Raw genomic sequence first — 22,881 nt, 5'->3', positions numbered from 1 at the left:
GGCTCGAAGGGCCGAATGGCCTACTCTTGCACCTATTTTCTATGTTTCTATGACAGCGACAGACCAGGGATAGTTTTAAACTTTCTAAGAGGATAAGGCATTGACATTACATTATAGCAGTGCAAATGACTCTGCTGCTGCTGCTGCTGCATTGCAGAACACAGCCAAGTCCTGGAAAGTTAGCAATGGATAAGTATCCATTTAAACTCAGATGTTACCTTTGCTAAAAGACACATTATCAAAAACTCCAGCCACTCTCTCGTGAACTGTACATTTCCAACAATTTCTACTTTTATTATGGTATATTTTATTTTTCATTTTCATTTTATCAAATGTTTTAGGCTCACAGTTATTCAACAAAGTTGTCCTCAAACCTTTCCAGACTCTCAGGCACATGTTTCACACAAAAAAAGACTGATTGAGGTTGAGAAATCCCAGTGTAATTCTGAAGTATGATTGGTGTTGGTGGGAAGTTGCTCAGGTGCTGCACAAAGTCAAATAAGTTTTGTAACAGAGAATCAGAGCAGCTAACCTGTTTTATGTGTTAGTTGGAGAATGAAGACGGGCCAGAAACCAACGAAGCTCAATATTCTTCTTAAGATACTGCCAATGGATCACTAATATTCAACAATGATACCTTCAACACGCCTTGGGTGAAATCCTTGGGGACTCAATTTCCAGCAAAGAATAAGCTAATTTATATTTATATTTAGAGTCCTAGAGTCATACAACATGGAAACAGGGTATTCAGCTTATCTCATCCATGCCGACCAAAATGGTGCATCTTCCACCTGCCTATATTTGGCCCATATCCCTCTACCCATGTACCTTTTAAATGCTGTAATAGCACCTGCCTCAACTACCTCCTCTGGCAACTCACCTCCTCTGGCAACTACCTCCTCTGGCAACTACACCCACCACCCTCTGTGTGGAAGAAAACCCTTGCTCCAGGTCCTGCACCCGACACAAATAACCTAACACCACATATATACAACACCACTTACAGATTCACATATTTCTGACCGAGAAATAAATGGGCTCCAAATATTGTCGCAGCTGATAGTAAATTCTGTACCGAGTACCCTGGAGTCTGGGATGCCCTGCACTCTTATTACAGATCTGTACACCCAGAGTCCTGATAATAAATCAAACCTGCCGTGAGTGTCTACACATACAGCCCCATCTGCTACCAAACTCCACATACACAGTTAGTCCAGCATGAATCTATAAATTGATGCTATTTATTCAACCAAATGTGTAAATTTCTATTGACGACCCACAATGTTCAGAAAATGGATGGTGGGGAAAGTATGAACTTTCTGCAAGTAATGTAAAATGCACAATACATTAAGGAGGAGAAAGGACAAGTTATACTAGGAATTATAAGAAGGTAGAAGAGTAATAGCCTGCTTTAAATCTTTTCAGTTTTCATACCTTTTCTTCTGAGGAATCTTGGTCTGATTGATCTTAAGGGACAATAAAAGAAAGATGCAAGATAAATGATAGAATAATAGTGGAAACAGGCCCTTCAGCCCAACTTGCCCATGCCAACCAACATGCCCCATCTACACTAGCCCCATCTGCCTAATTATGGCCCATATCCCTAAAAAACAACCCTATCCATGTACCTGTCTAAATGTTTCTTAAAAGTCACAATAGTACCTGCCTCAAGTACCTCCTCCGGCTGCTCATTCCACACACCCACCACCCTTTGTGCAAGAATGTTATCCTTCAGGTTCCCATTTAATCTTTCCCCCCTCATCTTAAACCTGTGCCCTCTGGTTCTCAATTCCCCCATTCTGGGCAAAAGACTCTGCATTTACCCGATCCATTCCTCTCATGATTTTGTACATGTCTGCAACATCACCCCTCATTCTCCGCGCTCCCAGGAATAAAGCCCTAACCTGGTCAACGTCTCCCTACAGCTCAGTCCCTCGGGTTTTAAAAAGTCAAGAGACCAGCGTTTTTTTTGTAATAGGCGTGCTGGTCCACAAACCAGGCCAATCATTTGCCCCTAATGGTTTCAACAAACCTTGAACAACCTCAACCTTTCTCCCTTCACCATCCACAGCATCTCCGGCTTGCATTGCCTGAGTTGGAGCGAAGGACCGGTCTCTGTCAGTACTCTCCGGGCAATGAGTATTCTGGACATTATTCTCCTGTGTGAGAGGGTTATGGGGAGAAGGCAAGAGAATGGGGTTAGGAGGGAGAGGTAGATCAGCCATGATTGAATGATTGATGGGCCGAATGGCTTAATTCTGTTCCTATCACTCTTGACCTTATGTCAACGGGACCGAGTTTCTGAGCAGAGAGTAGGTATGTTGCAAAACTTACCTTCAGCGGCGCTGCAGTTCTGCCGCTGCCCGTGTGCGTGACTTTGGCGCCTTTGAGAGGGGGGCGGTTTTAAAACGCCGTTTTCTCTCGGCTGTTGAAATAGAGGTTGTTCAGCCTACTTAGTTGCTGATGAAAAATCGCTGCGAAATTCGTTCACTGCAGTTATTTTTAAACTAAATTGGGTTATTTAATTGTTATAGTAGGTTTAAAAATTATTCTCTAGAGCCGTGAACGCCGTCAATAGGACGGATCTTATGTAGGGGACAAGGCAAGGTCTGTTGTTTATTTTTTACATTAAAAAGGGCTTCTTAAGATCCCTTTATTCAAAAAATTAAGTTGCGAATACATGACTTGGGGGCCCCATTCGATCCCGCAGTATCTTTCATGCCGCATATGGGCTTCAAATCCACTGCAATGGCAACGTTCCAAACCATCGCTTTCGAGAAAAACCCACTCGCAAGCTGATTTAAATGGCCATTAATTTACAGCAATTGAACATTAAATCCCTTTCCATTTGGCCTATAAATTAATGTAAATGAGATTTAAAAACCATGTTTTATTGTGAATTCCTGTGTGAATGTTCTTTGGACACTTAGGCTATTTAAAAATGTTAATCTTTTCTTAAGAAATGGATAGATGTTTAGATCTAGTAATTGAATTTTGGAATTAGCTACAATTGGGTAACTAACTAATTATATACTTTAATTTCAGGTAATCCAAGTAAGATTGTTTAATATTTGTTTCAGAATGCTTCTATCTATAATAACTGAAAATGTCTTTTAGTTCTCTTAATTTTTTAATAAAGTTATGGCCATTTCACTGTCCACGATCACAACTTTTGTGTTGTCAATGGAAAATCAACAGGGAACAAGATGCTAATTTCTGAGTATGAAAATGGCCATAACTTTGTTAATACTGAAGATATGAAAGTGAATTTGGTGTCAAATTAAACTTCTGTTTATGTGTTATCTGATGGGATAAATTTCAGACTTGATTTTTAAAATCTCAAAATGTTTTAACATTGCTACATAGAGCTTCTGCTCAGCCTGCAACATGAAGCCTCATTTCAAACAAGGTATTAGTTCATTTATATTGTACTTACATTTCCTATGAAAGGTCCTGCAGTCAGCACAAACACTTAATGCCAGATTTAAAGCGGGCACAATCAAAGTTTATTGTTGACACAAAAGCATTTGACACTATTTCACCCAGATTAGACATGATAAATCTGGTATCTTAATTTCCATTTTACAGGCTGTGATCAGGTGCCCAATAATTTAACCCCCATCTCCACCTTCCCATTGTGTCTATGAATGGCTCCCTTGTCTGACAGTCATACCTCCCACCCACCAAATTGCTCCACTATTTAATAAGATGATGGGTGATCTGATTATAACCTCAACTTATTGTTCCTGTCTACTCATGGTATTCTTTGATCCATCTGTCGATCAAACATTCATCCATCTCCAACCCAGAAATGTTCAAGAATTCTCCCACTATCTCCTGAGGAAGAGACCTCCAAAGACCTGCAATCCAAGTTAGGCTTATCAACTTCTTGACGTGTATGATTCTCTTGCAGATCAGTAGAGGTACAGTGTGTAAACAGGCCCTTCAGACCACCGTGCCTGCACTGACCAATGTTCATCCATGCACAAGTTCTATGTCATTCTAGATTTGCATCCTACTCACAAATTAATCTACAAACCTACACATCTTTGAATCGTAAAACCAAATTGGAGCACCCAGAGAAAACCCTTGTGGTCACAGGGGCCACATTCATACTCTTTACAGACAGCACCCATAGTCAGGATCGAACCCTGGTCTCTGGCGCTTTAAGGCAGCATCTCTGCCGCTGTGCTACAGCATTGTCCTATCTTCAATGAAGTGAACCAAATCATATGTTTTTTATAAGACCACTGTCACACACTTTTAGATGGATATTTAATGATAAAGGGTCAAATGTGTCAGACCCATGAAACTGAGATGAAATATTCTTTAACGAATGTTCTAGCATGCTCAACTTTGGAGGTAACAACCTGTAACTGTCAGGGTTTTAGCTGAAATCCATTTGGATCCATGTTCTAAATACGATGATTAATTATGATAACAATCATGATGTAATTAGCCTCAACGAGAATGAAATAAAAAATATTATACGAGGCATTTTGCATTGTATATTTTATATTGGCCATCTATACAAAGATCAAATCTTTAGAAAGCTAATTTGACTTCATTGATTTGTCTAAACTATATATTGCAAGTTTCAATCACCTACCTATCACACAATTCATATTATTTTTCTTTCTGCTGTTTTCTTACCTTTCCCCTGGTTGCTTTGAGAATCCATTCATTGCAATTCTCCTGTATACACAGTGAAAGAAAAACTACAATGAACTATAAATTTTGGCCATTTTAAATATTGATGTACACCTATTGAGACTGGTGCTAAACAGACATGATGAGCAGGTGCACAAAAAAGCTGGGAGAAACTCAGCGGGTGCAGCAGCATCTATGGAGCAAAGGAAATAGGCAACGTTTCGGGCCGAAACCCTTCTTCAGACTGATCGGGGGCGGTGGTGGGCAGGGACAAGAAAGGAAAAAGGAGGAGGAGCCCGAAGGCTGGGGGATGGGAGGAGACAGCAGGGGGACTGAGGAAGGGGAGGAGACAGCAAGGACTAACAAAATTGGGAGAATTCGATGTTCATGCCCCCGGGATGTAGACTCCCCAAGCGGAATATGAGGTGCTGTTCCTCCAATTTCCTGTGCTGCTCGCTGTGGCCATGGAGGAGACCCAGGACGGAGAGGTCGGAGACGGAGTGGGAGGGGGAGTTGAAGTGCTGAGCCACCGGGAGGTCAGCTTGGTTATTGCGGACCGAGCGGAGGTGTTCGGCGAAATGATCGCCCAACCTCCGCTTGGTCTCACCGATATAGATCTGTTGACATCTAGAGCAGCGGATGCAATAAATGAGGTTGGAAGAGATGCAGGTTAAACACTCTGTCGCACCTGGAACGATTGCTTGGGTCCTTGAACGGTGTCGAGGGGGGAGGTAAAGGGACAAGTGTTGCATCTCTTGCGGTTGCAAGGGAAAGTGCCCGGGGAGGGGGTGGTACGAGAGGGAAGGGAAGAATTGACATATTTGTTGCCAGTATTATTCACATGCTATTGGGTTCAATTGACTCCAAAGGTGAGGAAGCACAACCAGCAGTTACAACCAAAGATGAATTTCTCCTTTAAAATTAATTTCATGTTGTGCAATATAGAACAAGGAATGATTATAATGACATTGTAAACTGCTAGTAGATGCCAACTTATGGCAAATGCACCACATCATGCATCTGAGATAGCTTTGCAATTGACAAAATGATGGAGCACTAAGGTTGTAGCCACATAATCCATTGATGACATTAACTTATTCCTTATCTGACCCAATTTCTCCCACAAGATAGAGTGCATGAGGCAGCATGTGATGCATTAGGCAATGCAGCCAGCTCACACCTCTAGTAATCTGGACAATGCTGGCCTCCAGTGCAGTCACTGTCGAGGATGCAGCTTCTCCATTTATAATGTTGGTTTCTCTCAAATGCTCCCATTTCCTCTCGCATCACAAAGATGACCAGGTGATTGAGTTAATTGACCACCAGTATGGGTGAGTGGTCGGAGAACAGAGGATTGTTAGTGACCAAGCATGAGAGGATACGTTACAGTGCAATAATGAGAAGTATTTAATACACGGGATATCTTTGAGAGGTGATATAAAATCAATGGGCCAAATAACCTCCTCCAATGACAAAAGGATCGATGAAAATGTATGAACTGGGATACGTATTGGTCTGAATTGTGCAGGTTAGTCTCAATGAATCAGTCCCTTGTATAGAAGTAGAAACCATATATAATTACAGAATTATGGAGAAAGTATCACGTGCTAACAGCAAAACTAAGTCAAGTTATAGCTTTCCAAGATGAAACTGAATCTTGTGAGCCAATAATATGTTTCACTGATAAAAAAAGTTAAAACTCCACGTGATGCATCGTAGTAATACCCGATGATAGAGTTTCAGCTGGCCAGAATGGTGGAGGTGAAGAATATGGAACATTTAAAGAATGTATTAAAATGAACAATGACAGACACTGCCAACTATTATATGCAGATGATGCTTCCTATTGCCTCTCCGCCCGATTCAGTCACAATTAAAGTACAAAAGGAGAATAACAATGAACTGAAAGTCACTGTGCATTTCCTCCAGTAAAATAGAAATTTACAAGCGTTTATACTAAACTATTAGCACCAGTAACAACGGCAAATGCCTTACCTGGGATTTATTAAACTCAATACTTAGAGGCAAAGTGACGCTATCGTGAATTTTCTGATATCGCATTCTGTCGCCATCAACGTTAACTCGTTTTAGTTGGAATGTGAGAATCTTTGGCAAATGTTTAAAATAGTATCTCTGTAAAATATATGATGGAATATGTGTAATACACAAGAAAAGAAGTCTCATAAAAGAAAGAGATGATTCTAACTTTTGGAAATCATGAATTTGTTAAGTTGACGCAATACTGAAAGATAGTACAGATTAGTTTAGTTTATTGTCACGTGTACCTAGGTACAGTGAAAAGCTTTTGTTGCTTGTTATTCAGTCAGCAGAAAGACAATACATGATTACAATCGAGCCATTTACAGTGTATAGAGATTTAAGAGTGCGTAGTGATTGTAATATGTGACTGTAGATCTGCTTCTGTGGCTAGCAGTCAACTCGTCACCTAGGTTGGGCATCTTGGAAGCATCTCTTTCAAATTTCTAGCATATTTCAAATACTACATTAGTACGTATGAGGTTCTAAAGAATTATCAGATTCAGATTCAGTTTCAGATTCAATTTTAATTGTCATTGTCAGTGTACAGTACAGAGACAATGAAATGCATTTAGCATCTCCCTGGAAGAGCGACATAGCAAATGATTTGAATAAATAATGAGAGAGAGAGAGTGAGAGAGAGAGTCAATTTAATTGTCATTTGGACCCCTGGAGGTCCAAACGAAATGCCGTTTCTGCAGCCATACATTACACACAAATAGACCCCAGACACAACATAATTACATTTAACATAAACATCCATCACATAGCTGTGATGGAAGGCCAAATAAACTTCTCTCTCCACTGCACTCTCCCCCCCCCCCCCCCCCCCCCGATGTCAGAGTCAAAGTCATAGCCCCCGGCTGGCGATGGCGATTGTCCCGCGGCCATTGAAAGCCACGCCGGGTGGTGCGAGGTCGCACACCGGGTCTTGATGTTGGAGCCCCCGGTGTGCGCTCGCAAAGTCCGCGGCCATTCCAGCCGCGCGGGGCAGTGGTGTCAGGCCCCGCTCCAGGAGCTCTTCGACCCCGCAACTCGGGCGGGAGAAGTCGCCGCCGCAGAAGCCCCGAAAAGCGGTCTCCCTCCAGGGAGCCGCGGGCTCCCGGCGCCGTCGTCCACAGACCCGTAGAGAGCCTCCGACTCTCCGGCAGCAGCAGCAGCAGCAGCAGCAGCAGCAGCATCAGCAGCAGCAGCAGCAGCAGCAGCAACAGCATCAGCAGCAGCAGCGCTCCTCCACCGCTCCGGACTCGGCCTCAACGACGACTGAGACCCGACGAGAAAAGGTCGGGTCTCCAGTGCAGGGAGAGATTCAAAAAGTTTCCCCCCCCCCCTCCCACCCCCCACCCCACCCCCACCCCCCCCCACACACACACCCCAACATAAAATAACAAACACTACATAAAAACACAGACAAAAATAATAAAAACGCGGACAGGCTGCAGAGGCCGCTGCTGGCCAGAGCATCGCCGCCTACCAGAAAATAATAATAAGTGTCGGGGGGGGGGGGGGGTGGTGATTGGCAGTCACCGAGGTACGTTGTTGAGTAGAGTGACAGCCGCCGGGAAGAAGCTGTTCCTCGACCTGCTGGTTCGGCAATGGAGAGACCTGTAGCGCCTCCCGGATGGTAGGAGGGTAAACAGTCCATGGTTGGGGTGAGAGCAGTCCTTGGTGATGCTGAGCGCCCTCCGCAGACAGCGCTTGCTTTGGACAGACTCAATGGAGGGGAGCGAGGAACCGGTGATGCATTGGGCAATTTTCACCACCCTCTGCAATGCCTTCCGGTCGGAGGCAGAGCAGTTGCCATACCATACTGTGATGCAGTTGGTAAGGATGCTCTCGATGGTGCAGCGGTAGAAGTTCACCATGATCTGAGGAGACAGATGGACCTTCTTCAGTCTCCTCAGGAAGAAGAGACGCTGATGAGCCTTCTTGATCAGAGTTGAGGTATTGTGGGTCCAAGAGAGGTCATCGGAGATGTTGACTCCCAGGAACCTGAAGCTAGAAACACGTTCCACCTCCGTCCCGTTAATGTGGATGGGGGTGTGCGCGCCGCCTATCGATATCAATATAAATATCCCCATTTCCTCTGTGAATTTACCACAATAGACAATAGGTGCAGGAGTAGGCCATTCGGCCCTTCGAACCAGCACTGCCATTCAATGTGATCATGGCTGATCATCCACAATCAGTACTCCGTTCCTGCCTTCTCCCCATATCCCCTGACTTCCCCATCTTTAAGAGCCCTATCTAGCTCTCTCTTGAAAGTATCCAGAGAACTGGCCTCTGCTGCCCTCTGAGGCAGAGAATTCCACAGACTCACAACTCTCAGTATGAAAAAGCGTTTTCCTCGTCTCCGTTCTAAATGGCTTACCCCTTATTCTTAAACTGTGGCCCCTGGTTCTGGACTCCCCCAACATCGGGAACATGTTTCCTGCCTCTAGCGTGTCCAAACCCTTAATAATCTTATATGTTTCAATAAGAGACCCTCTCATCCTAAACTCCAGAGTTTACAAGCCCAGTCGCTCCATTCTCTGAGCATTTGATAATAACACACAATATAATAACACACATCCTATGAATGATGTACATGCTTACTAAAGGGCTTAAGGAGATGATTTCACATTGAAATAAAGTTTCCATCCATTTAGTTGCTCCAACTATTTCCTCTTACCCCTAAGAGTTAATGTTATATTGAATGATACAAATGCCTTCACAGCACTATTGGAAGCTTACTGTTTTTGTTTTAGTCTTTGTATTACAGTTGTCACAGTAACATGCATTGTCATCTTCCATAGTTTCTTCCTTCAAAAACTCCCGAAGAGCCATTTCCTTAAAAGGAAAACAAGAATTCAGAAAATTCCCCCTGCATATCTACTATGCTGGTGTTTAGCTATTTACATTGCCTTTAATGCATGCAAGAGCTACAAAATCAGATTGTTGCAGTTCCTCATCATCATTCATCATGATGTATATCTTGGAGTAATGAAGTTAGACCGGTTTACGATCGCTTACCTCTGTACAAAAAATTAAAAACATTTTTTTTTTAAATCTTAAGGGGTTGTACAGGCTAGATGCAGGAAGATAGTTCCCGATGTTGGGGAAGTCCAGGACAAAGGGTCACAGCTTCAGGATAAGGGGGAAATCTTTTAAGACCGAGATGAGAAAAACATTTTTCACACATAGAGTGGAGAATCTGTGGAATTCTCTGCCACAGAAGGTAGTTTGAGGCCAGTTCATTGGCTATATTTAAGAGGGAGTTAGATATGGCCCTTGTGGCTAAAGGGATCAGGGGGTATGGAGAGAAGGCAGGTACAGGATACTGAGTTGGGTGATCAGCCATGATCATATTGAATGGTGGTGCAGGCCGAAGGGCCAAATGGCCTACTCCTGCACCTAATTTCTATGTATCTATGTATTTGTGCCAGATGAACAGGTTAACAATAAACATTCTGCATAAATGAAAATATTAACTGGCTTTATTTCAATTGTTTTATAAAGGGACATCAACATATTAAAGCACTGATTCAAATCAATGAAGTGAAAACGAGAAAAGAACTGCAGTTACTGGAAATGTAAAACAAAAACAGAAAATGCTATAAATCCTCAGCAGGTCAGGCCACAACTGTGGAAAGAGAAACAGAGTTGATGTTTCAGGTTGGGATCTCTTTGCTAATCCTGGCGATCGCTCTTCAATCTGAAATGTGAACCTGTTTCTCTCCCCACAGTTTCCCAAATGCTGAGTATTTACACCATTTATTTGGTTGTGTTTCAGCCCAATTAAAAAGTTGTTACCTTTGTAATATTAAATGACTATTTCATTGGCTGCTTGTGAGAAACATTGGAACTTAGAACTTGGTTTTCAAATTGAAGACATCTGGAGTAAAATACAAGAAGGACTAGAACCTTCAGATCCCTTTGTGTGGCAACATTTTGTAATCTCAATTAATAATTTGCTTTTTTATTTTTTCTCCCAAAGTTAGTAATCTCACATTTTTACATGTGCTGTTCCATTCTGCCAACTTCTTGCCAAATCATCGAGAACCACCAAGGTGCTGCTATTGATTAAGGAGTTCAAAGGTATTGACATGGTGGCAATGGGTGAATGGTGAACTGTAAAATTCCGACCTTTCTTTCTGTCCTAGAAATTAGGTGCCTCCATGGCCATTCGGCCCTTCGAGCCTGCACCGCCAAATATGGATCAGGCTGATCATCCAACTCATTTCCGTACCTGCCTTTTCTCCATACCCTCTGATCCCCTTGGCCACAAGGGCCACAAGGGCCACAAGGGCCACATCTAACTCCCTCTTAAATATAGCCAATGAACTGGCCTCAACTACCCTCTTGGCAGAGAGTTCCTCCCCCACTCTCTGTGTGAAAAAAGTTCTCCTCATCTCAGTTCTAAAGGATTTCCCCCTTATCCTTAAGCTGTGACCCCTTGTCCTGGACTTCCCCAACATCGGGAACAATCTTCCTGCATCTAGCCTGTCCAACCCCTTAAGAATTTTGTAAGTTTCTATAAGATCCCCTATTGACCAAAACTGCATAGATGCAGGTGTGGTCTCACCAAGACCCGTACAACTGCAGTAGAACCTCCCTGCTCCTATACTCAAATCCTCTTGCTATGAAAGCCAACATACCATTTGCTTTCTTTACTGCCTGCTGCACCTGCATGCCTACCTTCAATGACTGGTGTACCATGACACCCAGGTCTCGTTGCATCTCCCCCTTTCCCAATCGGCCACCATTTAGATAATAATCTGCTTTCCCGTTTAAGGGCAAAATGTATAACCTCAATTTACAGGGATTATATTGCTTCAGTTATTTTTTTTTTCTTCAGCCTATCCAAGTTACTGGGCCTCCTCCATGGACAAGTGAGGCCCACCGTAAATTGGAGGAGCAGCACCTCATATTTCCCTTGGGCAGTTTACACCCCAACGGTATGAACATTGACTACTCCAATTCCAGACAGTCCCTACTTTCTCCTCCCCTTCCCAGCTCTCCCTCAGCCCACCGTCTCCGCCTCTTCCTTTCTTCTTCCTGCACCCCCACCCTCACATCAGTCTGAAGAATGGTCTCGACCTGAAACGTCGCCTATTTCCTTTGCTCCATAGATGCTGCCTCACCCGCTGAGTTTCTCCAGCATTTTAGTCTACCTGTAATAAAGTCAAAGTCACTTGGAGGTAACTTGTAGATAGTAGATTTCTCATGCATCTGTTTCCTATGCCCTATTAGACTGGACAAGGTGAGGGTTTGTAAGGGCTGTAGAGAAAGCTACAGGGATTCATTGCTTCAGTTATTGTTTTTTCTTCATTATCCAGTTACAGGGAAAAGTTTACAGTGAGTGAAAGATTTCAGGAAATCAAGAACAGAAAACTGTTCTGAACCCGAGAATGTTATATTTCTTTAAAAAACTAAATTGTACATAAAATGTATTATGAAAATTTATATTAGGCACTTTGGTGCCATATGACTGTACTTACTTCTAATAAAATAATTTAAAAAAAAAAATAAAAAATTGAAAGGACAAATTATTGTATTGTATTGTATTGTATTTTAATGACCACACTCAGATTCAGATTCAGATTCAATTTGGGATTGAAGTGTCCTCTAGACCTGTATAGACTTTCTGACTGTCCCATTATTTAAACACAGCCAAGTCCATTTTTATCTGTACAGCTCCGAAAAAAAAAAGAGACCATTTCATCAACATAATCATATAGGAGATAGGTGAGATGAGAGCATTTGAAGTTCCTCTAACCTAATACTTTCTGACTGTCCATTTAAACACCATCCATTTTAAAAACCGAAAAAAGACCAAGTGTAGATTGGGTGATCTTAACTATTTTCCCATTCAATATAACAAGCATGTAGAGAGTCATATTGTAAATCCCTGCAGTTTCTCAGTATTTTAGTCTATTTGGATCATTTATGCACCATTTCCACTGAACTCCACAACATAGAAACATAGAAAATAGGTGCAGGAGTAGGCCATTCGGCCCTTCGAGCCTGTACCGCCATTCAATATGATCATGGCTGATCATCCAACTCATCAACCACAGAACCAATATAATTGTCTCACACGTGAAAGAATAACTTGAATGCAAAATATATAGGACTAATTTATTGGTAGGACTCGGAAGGAACTGCAGATGTTGGTTTAAATCGAAGATAGACACAAAAAGCTGGAGTAATTCAGTGGGATAGACAGCATGTTTGGAGAGTTTTCTCCAGAGATGCTGTCTGACCCGCTGAGTTACTCCAGAATTTTGTGTCTATTTTCCGACTAATTTATTTGTTTTGTAACTTGTTGCGACTTACCAAATGTTCAATCTTTCGTGAAGAGAAGGCTGAGTGAACGAGTAGAGGTAAATCTAGGAAGGGACAGTCAATCTGAATAAGGTTGTTGCAGCACGAACACTTCAAGGATTGAACCATATTCATCTGATAAAACTGGAACACATTGTCTAATGAGCACCAAGCCAGCGATCAGTTACAAGGTTTCCTGCAATACCGATTCTAAAACAAATTCTAAAGTTCTATCCAATCTTTTATTGAAGGCACTGACAAACATTTGATTTTTCTTGAGATATCGAAACTATTTTGGTTAGTTAAAAGCGCACATTGTATCTGGGCTCCAAAATAACTTGGCCTGCCAGCGTTTTACCTGTAACCAATGGCGGACTGGGTCTAAAAATATTGGTTGCCAGGAGACAAAGGGGGCCCACTTCATCAGGGGCCCACTTGATATAGGGGGCCCACTTCATCAGGGGCCCACTTGCCATCGGGCAAGCTGACACCCCTGGCCAGTCTGCCACTGGCTGTAATTTCACAGAGTTTACACAAGGTTTGGAATGACCCTGCCATTCCTGGCACATCCTACATTGCTTGATACATTGGAGTTTCTGCTGACCCTTTACAAGGACAATGACATGGGCATGGTCAAAGCTGTGGCTTTGCATGTCAGGATGCAGTGTGATATTGGATTTGGTAGCGGTTGAACACACGTGAGAAGGATGGTTTGTCCAGAGTGAAGATCAATGCTAGCCTCTTCCTTGGTAGATAGAAATTAGGTGCAGGAGTAGGCCATTCGGCCCTTCGAGACTGCATCTGTGGCTTCACTGCATTTAAATTGTTGGATCACTGACTTCGGGTAGTAATGTTTTATGCAATTACTTGATGCATTTTTAAAGACATTGGTGACTAACCTTTGGATTGCTTTTACTGGGACTAGCACATGGTGGTCAACTTTCTAACACTTTAGAGACAGACAGGTGCCAAGTGTGATATGGGCTCTTTAGTTGCTTTCCGAGAACACACGTGACTATCAATTCTAATTCACAGAGTGAAGATTAATGCTAGGCTCTTCCTTGGTAGATAGAAATTAGGTGCAGGAGTAGGCCATTCGGCCCTTCGAGACTGCATCTGTGGCTTCACTGCATTTAAATTGTTGGATCACTGCCTTCGGGTAGTAATGTTTTATGCAATTACTCGATGCATTTTTAAAGACGTCGGTGACTAACCTTTGGATTGCTTTTCCTGGAACTAGCACATGTTGTCCAACTTTCTAACACTATAGAGACAGACAGGTGCCAGGGAGCATATCTACTCTTATAATGGTCAATCAAATGAGGTGTCCTCCCCCTGTCAGAATTGGATAGAAATCAATGGCATGTCCAAAGCTGTCAATTGTGCCTGTGATTAGTATCATTTTAGGTGCTGGGTTTTCCTGGGGTGGAAATGTCAAAGACTAGAGGGCATTGCTTTATCGTGAAAGGAGCAATGTGTAAAGGAGATGTGTATAGGGCTGTTTTCTACAAGGAGGGTGCTGGTTGCCTGGAACGTACTGCCAGGGGTGGTGGTGGAGGCAGATACCACAGTGGCATTTCAGAGGTTTTACATTGGAACATGGATATGCAGGGAATGGAGGTGTATGGAGCATATGCAGGCAGATGAGTTTAGTTTAGCTTGGCACCTTGTTCGACAGAGACATTGTCAGCTGAAGGGCCTATTCCTTTGCTGTACTTTTCCGTGCTCTATATCTTTCAAATTTACAACTTCGACAATCCCAAGAAGCAGACACAGTTTCTTGTTTTATAATTAGCATCCTGATCTAATAAACTAAAATACTGTACATAATAACTATAGACCGTTTCAAAGCAAGAAAATCATCTAAAAAACTGTATATTTTAAGTCTAGTTATAAAACTGATCATTGAAAATCAACAATAAAATACCATCTCTCTGGGGTAATTAATAAAATAAAAACTTATTGGAAATCCTTGTGAACTTTCATTTCATGATGTCAATTAATATACTTTGAACATTATTAAAAAAGAGTAGTTAAAAATGATTCAAAATTGTGAACATCACAAACATCAGTCCAGATAAATGAAGACTGAGTCAGAAGCTAAAATAATTTGTCTGCAAGCAACTCCACAGATCCATTTTACCTTCAGAATGTTTTGTTCTGGTTCCATTGCTATATGCAGCTTGTTAACCATGTTGCGGAAACATTCCTCAATATCATGCTGTTGATAAACTGAAGAGCAATTGTTAGAAGTGAGCATAGAATTAGGAATCATAGAAATTAGGTGCAGGAGTAGGCCATTCGGCCCTTCGAGCCTGCACCGCCATTCAATATGATCATGGCTGATCATCCAACTCAGTATCCCGTACCTGCCTTCTCTCCATATCCTCTGATCCCCTTAGCCACAAGGGCCACATCTAACTCCCTCTTAAATATAGCCAATGAACTGGCCTCAACTACCCTCTGTGGCAGAGAATTCCACAGATTCACCACTCTCTGTGTGAAAAAAAGTTCTTCTCATCTCGGTTTTAAAGGATTTCCGCCTTATCCTTAAGCTGTGACCCCTTGTCCTGGACTTCCCCAACATCGGGAACAATCTTCCTGCATCTAGCCTGTCCAACCCCTTAAGAATTTTGTAAGTTTCTATAAGATCCCCCCTCAATCTCCTAAATTCTAGAGAGTATAAACCAAGTCTATCCAGTCTTTCTTCATAAGACAGTCCTGACATCCCAGGAATCAGTCTGGTGAACCTTCTCTGCACTCCCTCTATGGCAATAATGTCCTTCCTCAGATTTGGAGACCAAAACTGTACGCAATACTCCAGGAGCAGGCTTCCGAGTCCCAATAGTCAGTTTTTCACTCAGTCAGACCATTCTTGATCTCTGGTTCAACCCCAGGTGTCTGTTTTCTTTTCCTCGTCATCGATTAACATAATTGATTTAAAGATACAACATGGAAACAGGCCCTACAGCACAGTGAATCCACACTGACCACCGATCTCTTGTATACTGGAATAGAGTACACAAAGTCTTTTTCCCAGGGTTGGTATTCACGACCTAATGGGCACAGGTTAAAAATAAGAGGGGACAGTTTTAATAGGATCCTGAAGAGTGAATTTGTTACACAGAGGGTGGTGGGTATATGGAACGAGCTGCCAGACGAAGTGATTAAATAAGGCAGGTAGAATAACAACATTTAAAAGCATTTGGACAGGTAGATCGATTGGATACATAGAGGAATATGGGCCAAATGTGTCTCTTGGTCGGCATGAATAAGTTGAACCAAAGGACTCGTTTCCATGTTGTACGATACTCAGACTCTAACTGACAAATGGGCAACAAACTCCCTGACAAACTAAGAGTTGTAGATTTTTTTTGATATATGATTAATAGATACATTCAGAAATGATAAAGAGATATACATATTTAAAACTTACCATTCATTCTCAAGAGTGTCGTCAACTCATCTGTCCTCAATGAAGTATTCTCACTGTCTCCTAAATTGCTAAATAGGTTTTGTAATGCATGTACAAGCGCGGCATCTGATTTGGCACTAGACAAATATGGAACGTGTGCATTTAAGACAAATAATACTGCTTGCAATTCAAGAACAATCTAATTTATTATTTTCCAATGAAGATATCCCAAGTTCATCAGAGTCTCTGAAGGGTCAACGATCATAATTAAATTGCACTAGGCCATATAAAAAAGGTCAATTTTCTCATCTCAATAAATATTGTGAAAAATGTCATTCAAGTGAAAAAGCACGAAGACCAATTCTATCCTTACTTGTTTCCCCGTAACCTTCTCCTCACTCACTCTATCTATCTATCTATCCTGTTTCTCCTTCCATCCATGAACAATGGTGGTAATGTACAGATACAACTGACCCACACACCTTTGGGATGAGGATAAAAACAGGAGTTCCTATAGGAAATCAAGCATGAGCCAACCACACAGAGAGGACGGGAGGTCAGAGCTGTGTTGCAGCTGCAATTACTGCTTTCAGTTGAAGGATTTGCTTACTACCTACCTGGTAATGCATTCTCTGACCTCTGGTGTCATGAACCATGTTTGAAGCAATGTGTTCAGATAACACGTGGCGCCCTGGTTTTTCAATCCAACAAAGTCCTCTTTTTAAAACAAAATATGGAATTCAAAGGAAAGGTTGATTAGATTCAAAGTATTTCCAAGTCAATATGAATATGGCTGATTTGCTCCAAGCCTCATCTTCATTACGACTCTAGCTCCCCAGGTCGTTATCTTTAAGGATCAGATTTGTTTCCATTGGGTCACCTTTTACGTTAAGATATCGTTTAGTCTTAAATATCAATCTCACCTTAAAAGTCACCAAACCAGCTCCCAAAATAACCATATAACAATTACAGCACGGAAACAGGCCATCTCAGCCCTACAAGTCCGTGCCGAACACTTATTTTCCCCTAGTCCCATCTAACTGCACTCAGACCATAACCCTTGATTCCTTTCCCATCCATATACCTATCCAATTTATTTTTAAATGATAAAATCGAACCTGCCTCCACCACTTCCACTGGAAGCTCATTCCACACCGCTACCACAGCTAATGTCCTGCCAATTATGGTTAAAATTAAACTCTGAATATCAACAACCAAATATGACTCATCTGCAGTTGATGGGTGAAGATATTGTATTCCCCAAGACACCCACCCTCATTTCCTTTACGTAGTAGACACAATAAATGCTGGAAAATCTCAGTAAAGACCCAGACAAAGTATCTCGGACCTGATTATTTAACGGTTTCTCTTTCTGCCAATGCTGCTTGACCTGTTGTGTTTTATCAATATTTGCTGTATTCATTCCAATTGCCACAATTTGGAGTGTTTGTTATTCCCATTTTGCTTATCCCTCCCAAGTCCATTTCCCGGGGGGTTGGTGATGCAGAGGAGAGCATACTGCGTTTGTACGTTCTCCCCGTGACCTGCGTGGGTTTTTCCGGGTTTCCTCCTACACTCCAAAGATGTACAGGTGTGTTGATTAATTTGCTTTGGTAAAATTGTAAATGGTCTCTAGTGCGTGTAGAATAGTGTTAGTGTGGGGGATCGGTGGTCGGCACGGACTCGGTGGGCCAAAGGGCCTGTTTCCGCGCTGTATCTCTAAACTAAAGAATAGACACCAGATTTAGATGAAGAGAGGCCACTCCCAATCCCTCACCCCCACGACTAGAGGAAGATGGTCCACCAGATTTACACCAATTTGCAGCCGAGCGTAGCCAATGAGATAAGGGGATGGAAAGCCATGCGTTTATTTATTTATTTATTGCCAGTGCTAGTGTCGAGTTATCGGCTTAAAACACTATTACTCTGAAATGGAGGGCAAGGAAAATGACTGAAGGGTTGTTTAGGGACTACAGTGCGTTGTGGCAGCATATGAGACACAAATATGCCTTGCTCTGTGAAATCCTTGCTGGTCAGAAGCCTCCTTGCAATAGTTTGGGGATATAGACACTGACAAGTCCAGAAAGTATAAAATGTGTGTGGAGTTTCTAGCTTTGATAGAGATCCTGGAGACTTATAACATCATAAGTGATGAGAGAAGAATTAGGCCATTTGGCCCATCAAGTCTACTTTGCAATTCAATCATGGTTAGATGTGTAGGAAGGAACTGCAGATGCTGGTTTAAACCGAAGAAAGACACAGAACACTGGAGTAACTCAGCGGGACAGGCAGCATCTCTGGAGAGAGGGAATGGGACCGTACTAATCAGATTAGTCAGATAGCATGTTGGCACACTGAAGATCAGGGAGCGCCTTAATAGCAGGGGAGAGGGGAGGAGAGGGGGGAGGAGAGGAGGGGAAGGGAGGGGAGAAGGGGGGAGGGGAGGGGGAGGGGAGGGGAGGGGAGGGGGGAGTTTTGGGGGATGTATATTTGCACTTTCCATGAACCGTGTGGACCTGAGATGTTGTTTCCTCTCTCTCCCCGCATCTGCTGCTTGCTTGCTTGTCGCGTTTATGAGTTTAACCCGCTGCTTTTCACAACTTACCTGATTTATCCGAGATGTTGCCCATCGTTTTTTTTAAAAGTTTTCTGCAGCTGTAAAACATTACCGGCATAGTTGTAATAGCTGCGCAATGCCACGACAGAGAGAGAACGAACACAATATATATACATATATATATATATATATATATATATACACACACACACATACACGGCAGGGTCGGCTCGCGTTTATTCACACAGTTACACTCAATCGGAGCCAGGACTCCCGCGATTGTTAACTCGGCGTTAAAATGATTTCTCTGGAGAGGTGACAGTGGAGTTGTTTACCTGTATCAGCGAGAAACATCTACAGTTCGTAAACTCGTTTAAATCAACTGAATCAAGCAAATATATTTGGAAAATTCGAGCCACGTCGACTCGTAGTAATCTGGTCTAATTCCACACTCATAGAGCAGACATTTATTTTTCTCTCTCGTCATAAAGAAATCGCCCTTCAAATGTAGCTTTCTGTTTCCACCAGGATCGTGATGGAATTTGTTTCTAAATGAACAACAGGGCGTTTGTTGTCGAAGTGAATTTAAGTTTCAGTTTCCTGGAAAAACACAATTATTCAGGTCCAGGTTCAAAGTGGAGAGAAATCTTGTAAACTGCCGCGCTGTTAGCATAGACCGTAGAACAGTACATCAGAGGACGAGGCCCTTCGGCCCACAATGTCTGTGCCGAACAATGCCAAGACCATAATCCACACCCCTCCATATCCAGGTGCCTATGCAAACATCTCTTAGATGGCACCATGGTATCTGCCCCCTGACAGCACATTCCAGCTGCCCACCGCCCTGTACAAACTGTGTAAAAAAACTTGCCCTGTACTTCTCCTTTAAATTCTCCCCCTCTCACCTTAAAGCTATGCCCGTTATTTTGATATTTCCATCCTGGGAAATAGTTTCTGACTGTTTACCCTATCATTATCACTCATCATTTCACAAACATCTATCAGGTCTCTGTCCTGAATAGTAAAACGTTTTCAATGGTTGTCAAGATAGATAGGGCTGTTAAAAATAGCGGAGTCAGGGGCTATGGGGAGAAGGCAGGAACGGGGTACTGATTGGGGATGATCACATTGAATGGCGGTGCTGGCTCGAAGGGCCGAATGGCCTACTCCTGCGCCTATAATCACATCAATACACCACCACTGAGACGCCAGATATCTCCAAAATTAATTGACCTGGTATCATTTTGTGTTTGTGATTGCAGTTCCAAACTACTGCATAGAAATATTTCTCCCAAATATCAGAAAGGAAGCAGGACTATGGAGAGCAGCACAGTGTGGCAGTTGTACAGTTGCTGCCATACAGCTCCAGAGACCTGGGTTCAATCCTGACGACCACTGCTGTTTATACCCAGTTTGTATTGTATTCAAATTTATTGTCATTGTCTCAATTTGAGACAACGAAATGAATTTCCCTTACAGCAGTATCATAAAAAAAAAATCATAAGAAAATAAATAAATAAAAAATAAATAAAACATATTAAAAATAAAATTGAAATTGAATTAAAAAAAAGCACAAACACAGAAAGTCCACGACGCAACATAACATAAATGGCAGCAAGGTGAGGATGGCACCATAGTCCAGCCAGCCTCCCCTCCGTGTTCATCCGTGGTCGGGGCATTCCGAGCACCCGCAGTCGCCGCCCCGGGTACTTTCTCTCTGTGACCTCGTGGGTTTTCTCCAGGTGCTCCGGTTCCCTCCCATACCTCCAAAGATGCGCAGGTTTGTAGGTTAATTGACTTCTATAAATTGTCCCTACTGTAGGAAAGTATGGGTGATTGATGGTTGGCATCGACTTGGTGGACCAAAGGGCTTGTTTTGGAACTGGAGCTCTAAATTAAACTAAGCCAGGCTATTTAGATCCTGGAGTCCGAGACTGACGGGGCTGGGGAGATCATTCCACTGCCTTTCTCTTCAAAAAGGACAGAGAAAGCGTTGAGTTGTTAGGGAGTGATGCGTCTGTGCCAACAACACTGCCTGGCCTCACTTTGTAGCTCACTACAGCATTTATGCTTTGCCACAACTGATGGACATCTTATTGTGGGATTCTTGCTTGAATCAGAATTTCCTCTTTGGTTTCTTCGATGGCTTTGCGAAGACTGCCTGTGGATTTATATTATAGGTCTGGATTACTTACATGGCTTGAACACCACAGACTCGCTCTTCACCAGGGTCTGGATCTCATGATGCATCCATGATTTCTGGTTGGGTACTCTTGGATTGTCTTCTTTCACAGGCGGTTCTCAACATACTTACTGATGATGTCTGTGATGGCAGTGAGGGAGCAGAGAATTGTGGCAGGAGAGAAGGGCACAATTTAGTTTAGTTTAGTGATACGGCATGGAAACAGGCCCTTCAGCCCATTGACTTTGCACCGGCCAGCGATTAATTCTCACTACTTCACACTAATTCTATCCAACATACTAGGGACAATTTACAAAAGTGTATTCATCTACAGACCTGAACGTCTTTGGAATGTGGGTGGAAACCGGAGCGCCCGGAGAAATCGCACGCGGTCACTGGGAGAACGCACAAACTCTGTACTGAAAGTATCCGTGGTCAGGATCAAACTCGGCTCTCTGGCGCTGTAAGGCACCAACTCTGCCGCTAGACCATGGTGCCGCTCGCAATTAATGACAGAAGTGAAGCTCCTAAAATGTTGCAGCGCTACAAAACGTTCTAATGCCACATAAACATGGCTTGGTTTTTGCTCTGACATGCACTGTCAACTGCTGACCTTATATAGACAGGAGTGTGCCTTTCCAAATCATGTACACTCTATTTAATTTACCACTGGTGGATTCCAATCAAGTTGTCGAAACATCTCAAGGATAATCAATCGAAACAGGATGAACCTAAGCTCAATTTTGAGTGTCGTAGTAAAGGGTCTGAATACTTACGTCAATGTGATATTTCAGTTATTTATTTTCAATTACTTTGCAAAAATTTCTAAACACCTGTTTTCGCTTCTTCATTCTGGGGTATTGTGTGTAGATTGATTAAAAAAATGAATTTAATCCATTTTAAAATAAGGCTAATGTAACAAAATGTGGAAAAAGTGAAGGGGTCCGCATACTTTCTGAATGCACTGTACCTATTCAAATTGCCAACGCACCATTTTTCTCATTTTTCAAAACCCAAGAGAATCCACTCCCTCGAAACGTTTCTGCCCATGGTCATGATTCTAATTTAATAATAATAATAATAATAATATATTTTATTGTCATTGCACGTTAGTGCAACGAGATTTAGTTTGCAGCTCCAACCGATGAAAAAGAAAAGTAAAATAAATAAATAAGTCGCTGCTGTGCCTTCTTGACCAGCGCAGCGGTGTTGGTGGACCATGTGAGGTCCTCCGAAATGTGAGTGCCCAGAAACTTAAAGCTGGACACTCTCTCCACACTGTCCCCGTAAATGGAGATTGGGGCGTATTCTCCATTATGGGACCTCCTGAAGTCAATAATCAGCTCCTTGGTCTTGGAGGTGTTTAGTGACAAGTTGTTACGTGCGCACCAGTCCGCCAGGTTCTGCACCTCCGCCCTGTATTTTGTTTCATCAACGTTGGTGATCAGCCCAATCACTGTTGTGTCGTCTGCAAACTTCACGATGGTGTTGGTGTCGAATGCAGAAACACAGTCGTGAGTGAAGAGGGAGTAGAGCATGGGGCTTAGTACACGGCCCTGTGGTGTGCCGGTGCTCAGGGTGATAGTGGAGGACAGGTGCGGGCCCAGTCTCACTGCCTGCGGTCGCTCCGTCAGAAAGTTCAGGATCCAATCGCATATCGGCGATTTTTAGCTAAGGGTTGGCTCATGGAAAGATTTAAAGAACTTGCAGGAGTCTTTAAGCTGTAAACTAATT

General features: G+C 42.6%; 1 protein-coding gene across 6 annotated transcripts in view; it reads right to left on the bottom strand.

Annotated features, from left to right (window-relative positions):
* LOC129703753 (ubiquitin carboxyl-terminal hydrolase 47-like) overlaps positions 1 to 19,759 on the bottom strand; it is a 36,770-nt gene extending 17,011 nt beyond the window's left edge. The window contains exons 1-11 of one of the 6 annotated variants that reach the window (XM_055646458.1): positions 19,301 to 19,759; positions 19,014 to 19,063; positions 17,026 to 17,125; positions 16,430 to 16,545; positions 15,137 to 15,225; positions 13,006 to 13,137; positions 9,421 to 9,516; positions 6,646 to 6,783; positions 4,654 to 4,695; positions 2,033 to 2,159; positions 1,435 to 1,466 (exon numbers count right to left, since the gene is read on the bottom strand). In XM_055646458.1, the coding sequence (XP_055502433.1) occupies positions 1,435 to 1,466; positions 2,033 to 2,159; positions 4,654 to 4,695; positions 6,646 to 6,783; positions 9,421 to 9,516; positions 13,006 to 13,137; positions 15,137 to 15,225; positions 16,430 to 16,545; positions 17,026 to 17,125; positions 19,014 to 19,038 (897 nt within the window). In that variant the 5' untranslated portion in view covers positions 19,039 to 19,063; positions 19,301 to 19,759. Of the gene's footprint in view, positions 1 to 1,434; positions 1,467 to 2,032; positions 2,160 to 4,653; positions 4,696 to 6,645; positions 6,784 to 9,420; positions 9,517 to 13,005; positions 13,138 to 15,136; positions 15,226 to 16,429; positions 16,546 to 17,025; positions 17,126 to 19,013; positions 19,064 to 19,300 lie in introns of those variants that run through there. The other 5 variants (XM_055646457.1, XM_055646454.1, XM_055646453.1 and 2 more) reach the window with 5 other exon arrangements.
* Positions 19,760 to 22,881: the final 3,122 nt, after the last annotated feature.

Source organism: Leucoraja erinacea, chromosome 14, assembly GCF_028641065.1.
Source record: "Leucoraja erinacea ecotype New England chromosome 14, Leri_hhj_1, whole genome shotgun sequence".
NCBI classification, from domain to species: Eukaryota; Metazoa; Chordata; class Chondrichthyes; order Rajiformes; family Rajidae; genus Leucoraja; species Leucoraja erinaceus.
This window is presented reverse-complemented; position numbering and strand designations above follow the sequence as displayed.